Source organism: Thermobia domestica, chromosome 10 (assembly GCF_964235325.1).
Source record: "Thermobia domestica chromosome 10, izTheDome1.hap1.1, whole genome shotgun sequence".
Taxonomy (NCBI): Eukaryota; Metazoa; Arthropoda; class Insecta; order Zygentoma; family Lepismatidae; genus Thermobia; species Thermobia domestica.
In genome coordinates this window covers 234,235,264-234,247,636 of record NC_137463.1, presented here as the reverse complement: position 1 = coordinate 234,247,636, position 12,373 = coordinate 234,235,264, and the positions used below count along the sequence as shown (strand labels likewise).

Here is a 12,373-nt window from a genome sequence, read left to right as displayed (position 1 = left end):
TGTGGGTGCCGGAGCCCCCACGTAATCGGCGCACATGCTAATAAATATTTCGTTTGTTTTAGACACTCTGTAATTTTGGGGAACAGGCTTCAGTTCGCAAAACCGTCACTGCTGGTAATTAGTAATAACAACGATTTAAAAGAAATAAGAAAGGAAATCGGCCAAGACTCACAGTACACGCACTATTTCTACATTCACAGATGCAATGAAGAACAACTTTTGTCAGAATGGTCGAATGCTGGGTTGAATCCCGGACTTCCCGATAGAAGCGCAAAAGCTAACCACTCAGTCATGTTTGATGTGCAGTTGTGTTTGACGTAAATATATTCCATAGCTTTTTTTTTTTGGGGGGGGGGTGTTCCGTCACATGAAGGGCGTGAGGCAAGAACATGGTAACCAGCAACTTTTCAATTGCTGAGTTATGCAGCACCAGATAGAGAGCAACGCATACCGTTTCGTTTAATCTTATCCGTGTAATCCTTCATGTATAGTCTTATGTGGAAAATGACTCAGCAGAAAATCTCTAATTTCTTAAAGCAGTAAAATTGTTGGTTACCATGTTCTTTTCTCACACCCTTCGTAGTGGTTATATAAAACTTAACTATAGAATTTCAAGAATATACAGAACCACCCAAAACAAAGATCTAGATGTGTAGCCTTTAAGTGTATCATATAAATATTTCTTTTATATTTTATTTTAATTTTGTTTCAAAAAGAGGATATGGAATATTTTGAAGTGAAAATACTAATATTTTGAAGTAAAAATACTACATACAATTTTGCTAGTTATTTGTGTATTTTTTTTTTTAATATTTACTATCAGGGTTGCACATATCAAACCATCTGCATTAGTTTTTTCTCCTTTTTACCTTTTAATCAAGGTGTTGAATGTTCAATTCTCGGTTGAACTACAACCCTTCTTTCATGTGTAGCGGTTTGGATATCACTTTAAGCGAGTCTTCTCCTTGATAACCTCGGTATTATGTAAGGTTGTTAAGGTTAAACATACGGAAGAAAACCAAATTGTACATTTCTGCTTGCCTGTTGTTTTATAAAGAAGCCAAGGTTGTAAATATATTGTTAGAAATTGGCACAATTTATCGACTGCCTACGTAGCTCCCAACATTAGCTTGCATTGGACTTTCAATGATATTTACATATTAAATTTGTAATTTAATACCTCAATTTTATCGTACTGATTGTGATACGTTGACCTTCAGATTTTACATGCAAAGCAATAACAGGATTTTTCCGTTATTGTTTTACATTTAAGGTAATGAAGAGATTTTCCCGATGGCTAAGGTAGAGTTTCCCAATTTAAGAAATTTACTGACTGGACTTCTTTAAGTTTATGTGATCCCTTCCAGCGTAACCGTGTTGTTGCATAATAACACCAAGGCGAAACAAACTTATTTCTGTCAATATGTAATATAAATACATAGAGCAAAATATTTAAACCAAAAAACCTGGTTTAAAAAAACAACAAAAAACTGGTTTAAACCAAAAAAAGAACTGGGTTTTGGCTTTTTCAAAAACAACCATGGTTCTTGCCAACCCTGCTTACTTTTGTATGTAGGAGGTTAAAAAAAAATCTTATTATATACATTGGTTAATCCTTTGGAATTCATAATGTAAATATGTTAAGATTAAAATTGTTTGAAATATCTTTTCGAAATTCATGGCTTATTTTCGAGATTTTATTATTATCGGCATCAACCACTAATTAAATAGAGTTTTTGTATTATAGAAACGCGAAACAAAGTTGAGTTGATTTTGAGTTTAACGTCCCGTTCAGCAGCGAGATTATGTGAAACATGGACCTACTGATTAACGTGGAATCCGAACCACATGAGCTCCCGCCGGGAATCGAACCCGGGCCTCCCACGCCAAAGGCGCGTACGCTAACCGCTTAGCCACGGAGGAGCTCAAAAGCAAAACAAAGTCTGCTTTATCAATTCAAAGCAGAATTTTGAAAAAAGCCCAAACATTTCCCAAGCAAAAAAGCGAAGCAGAAAAAAATGAGTTTTTTTCCAAAAAAGCCCGTTTTTTCCGAGCCCTTGCATCTTTACCTCTACTCCTACTCCTATTACTACTTACACTCTGCCGTGTCGTGACAAAACGCTGTAACTTTGGCGGAGCAGTTTTGCGAAAATGAGCCGTAACGTTTTCATCCGAAAATGTGATCTGTATCGTGTAGAACCAGTGTATCTTGACTTTGGAAACACGTGGTTACATGTAATGTTACGTAAATGCATGTTGTGTGATTAAATTTGGTGAAAATTGATTGGTTGACCATTATTGCCTAGTTACACTGGTTTTACACGATACAGATCACATTTTCGGATGAAAACTTTACGGCTCTTTTTCGCAAAACTGCTGCGCCAAAGTTACAGCGTTTTGTCACTACACGGCAGCACTATGGATCCGTATAGCAGAACTCCACGAAGCCTAGTACATAACAGTACAAAACACCATTGTTGTATGTGTGTTTCATGTTATTTGGAAATCACATTACAATCTATTTTTTTCTTTAATTTTTTGGGGGCCCTAAGCTATAGCATGTTTAGCTTATACGTAAATCCGGCACTGAAAACAATATTCCACATAGATTAGATCAACTTCAAGAGGCAACCACATGTAACTAATTTTTCAACAATTAGTTCTGGTGGCAGACTTGCATTTCATCTATATGCAATCAGGTATTGTTATGTCGTCACGGCAAATATCTTAGAGACAACAAACGAAAAGTGAATTATTTTTTCAATTCTTTTGTTTCTGGTTTCTGCGTGAGGATACCAACTGGAGAGACGCTGTAAAGTTAACTCCTTGCACCCAACTCAGTCCACAAATTTTGTAAACTATAATGTAACTACTGCCGTGCCGTGGAAAATCAGCGCCCGGGGCGTGAGTATACGACGGTGCCCCTATACATATATTCCAAGTAATGTTTCCTTTCTTTTGTTCCTTTTCTACCGATTTTTTCGCTCCCGTTACTTCGGGCCCGGGGCTTTCCTCCCCCGGCACGGCCCTGAGTGTAGGTAAACTTGACCTGCGTGATACTGTTCTGTAAATTTTGCAATATGTAGTGTACTTAAACATAATTTGGACCTCGAAATATTGCAGTAGTGTTTGTATTATCAACAGCACAAAAATAACAAAATTTACGAAAATGTACACCGTCCGTTTGACAAAGATACATACAGTACTCCTTTTCTTCTTAAATATATATCCCATTAGGCTACTTCATTTCCTTTTGGGAAGGCGACCCTCCAGCGGTGACGCCTTGAACATGAGGTGTATTAAGAAAGGTAAGCACAAGGGGAAATTGGTGATAAGGTCTGTTTAGAGTAGGAAGTCATTTAGCGCAGGTGAAGATAATGGAGTCTACTGTGATTACAGATCGAGCTTATTAAGAAGAAGCTTAAGATGATGATAAATCACTGTGAAGTTGTTAATGGATAGAATGGTGCACACTGGAATGGAGACATAACCAGCATGGAGTGCAAGGAAGTAAGAAGCACTGGTCAGTTGTGCTGTGTGTATGAACAGGCATAAATTGGATGATTCAAGGTGCCTAGATCTTCCTGGCAGTAGCAGAGTGGTGTCCCGAAGGCTCTGACGATATTTTTGCACCGGAGTCTGTACTGTGTTGAGTCGAAGTCGACTGAACAGGACATGGTGAGCATAAGTCCATTTAGGGTGATATACAAAAGAACGTAGAATTAGGTTCTATTCGCCAGTAATATTTACCTGGTCCACAGATCAACATACCCTAACGGTCCACCTGTAGCCTGATGCTCTTTAGTAATACTCTATATACATTGACTCTTAGTATCGCCACTCGCTCTTGTCTTGTCGTAGACCATGATCGGTCAAATAGGAAGGTGCACCAGCTCACTAGTCATATGTGCTACTAATGCAAAAATGGTCAAATGTGTACCTCAAACAGAGGATTTATGATTCAAAAGCAAAATAGAATAAAATACAGGACATAATCGGGAAAAGGACACAAGACGGGAAAAAAGTCAAAGTCAGGAAAAAGGCAAAGTCAAAATCGGGAAAGCAGTTCAGACAGGGAAAGAGGGCGAAAAGCCAAGGTGAACAGGGCAAAAAGTAGAGGAAAGTGGGAAGTATAATATGAAAAGATAGAGGAGAAATAAAAAGTGTAGAAAAAAGAAGGGAATGTATGTACGTGTAAATGGAACAGAAAGTGTATCACGGGGCCCACTTAACCTCATTCCTCACGGAGCAGCACCAACCACGAGGCACTCACTAGCACAGCCACTGTCGAACTCCCTCTGCTGCCAGTGTTGCCAACAAGTTGATACAAAAAGTCGCTAAATACGAGACGAAATGACTCCAATTTTGGGTGAAAAGTCGCTAAAAAATTTTCGTGGAATTTTGCCTCTTATACAGTCTATATATATATATATATATATATATATATATATATATATATATATGTGTGTGTGTGTGTGTGTGTGTGTGTATGTATGTAAGATACGTGATCAATTCAAGCCATAGTACTATTTACCAGGGTTGGCAAAAACCATGGTTTTTATTGAAAAAACAAAAAAAACACGTTTTTTTGTTTAAACCAGGTTTTTTTGGGTTTAAACCGTTTTTTTTTTTGGTTTAAATAATTTACTCTATGTATTTATATTAGATATGGACAGGAATTACTTTGTTTTGCCTTGGTGTTATTATGCAACAACAAAGTTATGCTGGAAGGGGCCACATAAGCTTAAAGCGGAATCCAAACCGCTTCTCGACTTACATCCAAGATAAATTGTCCATTTAGACACGAAACCGGGACTAATTGGTTACAAATGCGATTGCCGACTCACTCACGAATGACTCCTGATAAAAATACGTTGTACTGATCTTTACATAGGCCTACTTGTTAATACAATTGTCAAGAGTCATTTCAGAAGGGCAAAAAGATAAACAGTTACACAAGTAAAAACATTATACCAGAATTATATATAAAAATCGGGAAACTCCCGCCTTAGCCATTGGAAAAATCCTGTTATTACTTTAAATATATTTGTATGTAAAATTTTAAGGTCAACGTATCATAATTATTAGGCTAAAACTGAAGTATTAAATTACAAATTTGGTATGTAGATATCATTCAATAAAATTAAAACAAAGTCAAATCCAAGTCGATGTTGGAAGCTACGTAGGCAGTTGATAGGTTTTGCCAATTTCTATCAATATATTTAAGCAACCTTGGCTTCTTTATAAATCAATAGGCATTCATTCAAGTAGAAATATATAATTTGGTTTCGTTTCGTATGTTTAGGCTTAACATCCTTATGAAACACCAAGTTTATCACGGAGAAGACTTTCGCTTAAAGGGGCACCTCGAATCGCTATTTGGTTTACAATTGAAAGATGGGTTGTGGTTCGACCGAGAATTGAACACGAGACCCCTTGATTAAAAGGTGAAAAGTAGATAAACGTAATGCGGATAGTTTGATATGTGGAAATGTCACCATGAAGTTCACACGATTTAAAGCATTTTTCGTTTTTTTTTTTTTTTGATTAAACCAGTTTTTTTGTGTGTGGAAAAAACCAGCTGGTTTAAACCAGCTATTTACGCTAAAAGAACGTATATGAAATGCTCGAAGACCCATTGTATAACTAACAATAATTTCACTTTTATATATTTTTAACATTATGATCAATTTTGCATCAACGAAATCAAAAGTGAGATTAGAGAAACGAACAAAATTAAAGGTCTAGAAAAAAATCTTACTTCACTTCTACTCACGCTTTTATAGATAATCTGTTTGCTATCATTAATGCATTATTTGTGCCTCTAAACGGAACCTCTGTAAACTAAAGGACATTTAAAAGCTGGAGTTGGTCCCCGTTAGAAGGTAAGAAATAACAGCAATCAAAGCGGGAATATAGAGATAAATGTTACGTACCCTACTTTCCCAGCTCGTCAACATCTGAACTGATTCAAGTAAGCAAAAGGAAAATAAACATATATCTGAACTGATTTGAGTTAATAGTACTTATTTTATGATAGGTTTTTCGCAGTACAAAAGTCGCTAGATTTGTAAGTAAGTCGCTAAATCGTCATTCCAAAATCACCAAAAAAGTCGCTAATCGGAAAAATTATTTTTTGTCGCTATCCTGGAAGGCGAATCCCCTAGATTTAGCGACTTTTCCCCCAAATTGGCAACACTGTCTGCTGCAGTGATGCCAGTCTGAAACAATATGAAATCCCACGTCGAGGCAAACAATACCATTTTACGTGTGAATTTCCCACGTTATACTATTTAAAAGTATGCTATCAGTGGCGTCGAAAGTATTTTTCAGCTGGGGAGAAAACTGTGTCTTGAAAATAGACACGGGAATGTAACATAGGTAAGGTAATACGAATATATGTTTGTAATGTAACAATAGTTTGATTTGATTGGTTAATAATAATAATAATAATAATAATAATAATAATAATAATAATAATAATAATAATAATAATAATATAATGCAGCTGCAAACAGTTTCGTGAGAGTGAAATTTCCATGTATAAGAGGCATCTTAATTTATATCTTGAGATTAATTAATCTCATGTCAGTTTTGTGCTAGATTTTGGTCTGGTGCAGAAATTTTCAATCACTGAAATCAGAATCAAAAACATATAAAATTGTAAAATTTCTACTGCTCACAATGACTGTTCGTAAGTACAAATTTTACCATTTTATATACTGGTATATATTTTTTAACTGCATTGGACGTGGTCACACGGACACTATTAAAGAATCTTAAAGCTACTTAAATCACTTGGAAACGAGGAAATTAAAATTATATTTTTAAAAATCCAGTTTAGTGTTGCAGCGCACTGTAATATTAGAAATTGCTATTTACAACTACAAACTTTGTAGCACTTTGTAGTAGAAACTAACTTGAACGTTATAAAACAGGCTACATACAAGGGCACCGATTTCTCTGTAAATTTTGGGGGGGGGGGCATTCAGATGCAGAAGGTATATATATATATATATACATGAGAATTTTGAGACAAATTGCATTCAAATTATGCCAAATATTGTATATTCATAAATACAATAGGGGGCCCACATTAGCTTTGGGGGCACCCCCCGCCGCAGGATCGGCGCCCTTGGTTACATAATCAAGTAAAAAATAAGAAAATATATTTTTTTCTACCTACTTGACTTCGTGCCAGAAATGGAATAATGGAATTTTCACTAAAGACTTCATAAAATTTATATAGAAAATTCAATTACACTAATTATCCAAAGTTATTTGTATTTTTTACTACACTTACTTCAGTATACAGTTGTTATTACATTCACCTCCAGTTTGTTATTACATTCACCTCTCTTCCTAATGTCATTATATTCACTTCACTTCACACTAATAAAGTACAAGACAATTAACAAGGAATAATTCAAGTTTATGTTGAATTTTAAGTGGTATTTTGTAATTTAAATAATTGGTTATATAACGCATAACATTTTCACTTACGTAATTCTAAACTTATTTCTTTTCAGAATTGCCCAAAAGTATCTTTTCTTTCGCTTGTCTTTGATATGAATTCTCTTATAATGGTGTTTAAGTCTGGTCGCTACACCCTGTATGCAACAACAGCAGATGAGCCAATCTTTCCTGCGTCATGGACGTCCTCAAACATATCTTTAGACGACGCAAATAGCTTAATGTTGTTTCGTAAATTCTCAAGAAGCTGGCATAGTGAGAACGAAAGTCCCTAGACGCAGTGGCGTCGGAAGTATTTTTCAGCTGGGGGGGGGGGGGCAAACTGATTTTGAACTACTGTCTTGAAAATAGACTGGGGAATATAATAGGTAAGATGATACGAACATATGTTCGTAATGTTAACGACAATTGGATTTCTTTGGACAATAATAATAATAATAATAATAATAATAATAATAATAATAATAATAATAATAATAATAATAATAATAATAATAATAATAATAATATAGTGCAGATGTAAACAGTTTTGTGAGGGTTTCCATCTACGAGAAGCATCTTGATTTACATCAAAAGATTAATTAATCCAGTGCCAGTTTTATGCCGAATTTTGGTATGGTGCAGAAATTTTCAACCATTTAAATACAGTTAAAAACATATAAAATGGTAAAAATTGTACTATTTACAAAAAATGACTGTTTGTAACTACAGTTTTTACCATTTTATATAGGCCCTACATATTTTTAACTGTGTGTAACTGTGTTGGAAATACCCACACGGACATTATTAGGACATTAGAGTTCGCTTTTCTAATGTGCTCTGAATCTGTCAGTGGCCTCTTTCCAGTTCTTGAACAATATGGCGAGAAAAGTCAATTCAGCTCCTTGCATCAGTATTTTACCTGTCAAATGATATGCCTTATACAATCAAAATAAAACAATTTTGCCTGTATCATAATGTAACCCCGCCGTGAACGGTCCCAAGCCCGTGCTGAGAAAGGGGGAGGGACCCCCTGTGTATGGCCGGGTCACATGCCTTGTGGTGGCCCGGTAACCCTCAGGGGGAGATAGGGTTTCGGGAGCAGCGTGGAAACACGCTTTACTCTTGTCTATCCTGTGCTAAAAGCTGGCAACGATTATTTTGTTGTCGGTGCAAATCAGGATAACAACCTACCAGCGGAGGTAAGGATTCGGCTATCCTCCGAAATGGACAACTAACTAGTGCCATTGGATCTGGGAGAGGACGTGTGACCTCATCACGTCCTCAGTGAGGTAGGTAGACTTGACTGCTGTACCTATTATGCCGTTTAGGCTAAAGGAGACGGTGACGATGAGAAATGAATAAATTGGTGGAAGAAAATTGGAGTATCCCGAGCATAATATTGCCCACCACAAAACTACTTTCGCGGGGTTTGAACCAGGGACCCCATACAGCAAGGTGAACGCTCTACCACTGAGCCACCGCACCCCTACTGGTATGAATGAATTAGAGATATTTGGTGCGAGCTAATATGTTCGTTTGACGTCACTGAACTGGGATTTTTAGCTTGGAGGTTCTGATGGTTTTCTCGTTCCCTTTTATGGGTATAAAATTACTAAAACAAGTTTTGATCTCTTTCTTGATGATCTATTACATTATGAATTAGTAGACCCCAGTAATAGTATAAATTAGTATTAGTATTAATATGAAACTCGAAAACTTTGGAGTTCCTCCGTGGCTAACCGGTTAGCGTATGCGCCTTTAACGTGGGAGACCAGGGTTCGATTCCCGGAAGGAGCTCGTGCGGTTTGGCTTTCACGTTAATTATAGCTTCTATCCTCGCTGCTGAACGGGACGTTAAACTCAAAATCAACTTAACTCGAAAACTTTGGGAGGAATAGTTGATTTTGGTTAAGGTTTAGTTTTCATTCATGGAACTTATGGGACTCGAACCACGATATTAAATTGTCAAAAAGTGTGTCCAGAAAAGCATACATTTATTTGAGACGCATAAAAGAGGGGGAGGGGCGATCCCGGACTTGGTTAACAATAATAATAGTCTATATATTGTATTCGTTTGTGGATTAAATAAAACTGTTGGAAAGATTTAAAAAGCTTCTTTCTGCATTGACTTATAATCATATGTTGATAAGGAAACGTCAACTATATCGTGTTACATATGCTTACGTATTCGTTGTCACGGTGTCGTTGGCATTGTTTGTTCGAACAAGTACGGTGTTTATTCGTCAAATAGTGTGTAATGGTTTACTTTGAAAAAATATATTCATTCTTTGAGAAGGAGGAAAGGGATGAGATTATGTTATTTTGGACCTAGTTAGTACCTCTTGTTTTCGTCTGTGACGTCACATTTACGTTTTGTTTAAATCTGATTGGTTCATTGTAATAACGATTAATCATACTTCTGTAACGAGATAACGTTGAGAAGTTATTTCTTATGACAAACAAGAACATTTATGTGTAATGGTTTACTTTGAAAGAATACATTCATTCCTAGAGAAGGTAAAAGAGGGAAGTGATGAACGGAACCTAGTTACTACGTTTCGTTTCCGTTCGTGGATAAATAATAATGACATCATGAGTAAAGGCTTTTATAGGGCATGGGTACATAAATGAACATGAAATTTCATGATTGGTGGATTAATTTGGCAGAACCAAAGTCATGGTCTCCAGAACTAATTTTAGTATTTGATTACCTAAAATTGCTAAAGATATAATTTGGGAAGCTTTCTAACCTCATGTATTTTCTTTATTACGTTATAGGCATGCACAGGCTAGATTTAGTTTCCGAAGGTCATGAGTTTGATTCTCGATGATGGCTTATATGACTGATATTAACAAATTTTTATGCTGTTTTGGATTTATGCTCTACATAGATGTTGTGTGAGCTCTTCAAAGTAGAGTTTACTATCACTTTATTTACATATAATGAGGATATGCGTACCTTAATGCACTCCTCTTAAGCTTTTTTGATAAGAGAGAACCACGATACTTTAACGTTACCTTCTTGGTCTTGGTGTTAGTTCGTGTAATTTATATCTTAAATAACATTGACGGTTTAGTTAAAATCATCATCTCAAAATATTGTAGCCAAAAATTTCCAGAGTGCAAAGAGGGAATTGTTTCACGGTTAACCGTCAAACCATATCCGGTTTTTAACTATTCGATTAAAAATAAACGGTTTTTTACTATTTTATTAACAAATAAACGATTTTTAACTATTCAATTAACAAATAAACGGTTTTTAACTATTCGATTAACAAATAAACGGTTTTTAACTATTCGATTAACAAATAAACGGTTTTAACTATTCGATTAAATTTTGAGTCCACTAATTTCCAGTTATTTCAAAAGTTCAAGTGAAAATTTGAAACTAAAATTTCTAGAACTCAAAAGTTTAAAATCAAAAAATTTGAACTGAAATTTTCAAATCACAATTTTCGAACTAAAAAAGTTGAAACCAAATTTTAGAAATAAAAATTGAAACTAAAATTTTCGAACAAAAAAACTTGAAATAAATTTTTTAAATTCGAAATTTCAAATCAAGGAAAAAATCAAATTGAAATTTTAGAATTAAAAGTTTTCGAAACAAATTTTGGAAAACTACAAGTTTTCGAACAAAGAAGATGAAATAAAAAATTACGATTTCAAATTTTATCAAACAATTTCTCACTGAAATTTTCGAACTTGAAATTCCCTGTGGTAAGTAACCTTCTTTTAAAATGGTCCCAGATTCTATTCAAAGTCTTGAAAATATGTTTGTTCAGTGGTAGGGATTCGGGTTTTCACGTAGCGTAACGTCTATAACTGTTCTAAGAAGCTTTGCGTGCTTTCAAGATGATACAAAAAAGTCCGATTATGGCTGCCAATTAGCTCATCACATCGACGTTATTCTGAAACAAATAAATGTTACAGTACACTAAAACGGTTCGTAAGTTAGAGCTGCTGATGAGATAAAGCTTGATTCAACTTCATTTCAAGCAATATCAATGTCTCGGTCCGGTTATGGCTTACCAAACGGTTCATCGTCTCAAAAACTTAGTCCCAAATATTTTTTCAAGACAATTAAAATTTTAAAATCAGTAAACGGCTATGAAATGAGTTATGACCAAACAGATCATTCCTTTTTTTAATTTTATGCAGATTTCTCGTCATCTGAAATGATAAACTTTTATGATTATAAAACTTGAATAGAGGATAGTTATTGATGAAAAGTTAACTTTGCCCAAAATTGGTTAATCCCTACCTCTAACTTCTAGTTCGATCTTGAAATCCATTCATTAATTTTACACTTTGAATTTTAAGATTGCAAATGTAGTCGAAAACGTTCATTTGTTGTGAACCGGTTATTTCTAAGGTGTAATCTAATTAAGTGATCACTTTCAAACCTCTGCTTAATTTTTTTTCAAAAAGTTTGTATGAAAATTTCGAACTATTTTTTGTTCGAAACTTTAAACTTTCAGTTCGAAAATTTTGGTTTGAAATTTTATGTTCAAAAATTTGATTTGTAAATTTCGTTATATTTTTTTTTAGTTTGACACATGTTGAATCTTTTAATTCGAAAATTTTAGTTTGATTTTTTCGTTTGAAATAATCTTGATTTCATTTTTTGTCGAAGATTTTAGTTTCAACTTTCTAGTTCTAAAATTTGGTTTCAACTTTTTGGTTCGAAATTTGTAATTTGAAATTTTCAAGTTATAAAATCTTTAGTTTGACAGGTTGAAACTTTTTATTCGAAAATCTCAGTTCGAATTTTTCGTTTGAAAAATTTTCATTTCATTTTTGTTCGAAAATTTTAGTTTCAACTTTCTAGTTCTAAAAAATTGGTTTCAACTTCTTTTGGTTCGAAAATTTTGATTTCATGTTTCGAAAATTTGTTTACTTTCCAGTTCGAAAATTTCAG

General features: G+C 34.7%; 1 protein-coding gene across 5 annotated transcripts in view; it reads right to left on the bottom strand.

Moving 5' to 3' along the window:
- LOC145663088 (uncharacterized) overlaps nt 1-4,303 on the bottom strand; it is a 47,917-nt gene extending 43,614 nt beyond the window's left edge. Inside the window, exon 1 of one of the 5 annotated variants that reach the window (XM_081729352.1) lies at nt 4,234-4,303. Coding sequence is in view for 1 of the 5 variants with exons in the window: in XM_081729349.1 (XP_081585475.1) it covers nt 3,202-3,234 (33 nt within the window). In the remaining 4 variants the exon portion in view is untranslated. The other 4 variants (XM_081729354.1, XM_081729350.1, XM_081729351.1 and 1 more) reach the window with 4 other exon arrangements.
- Between the last annotated feature and the right edge of the window lie 8,070 nt (nt 4,304-12,373).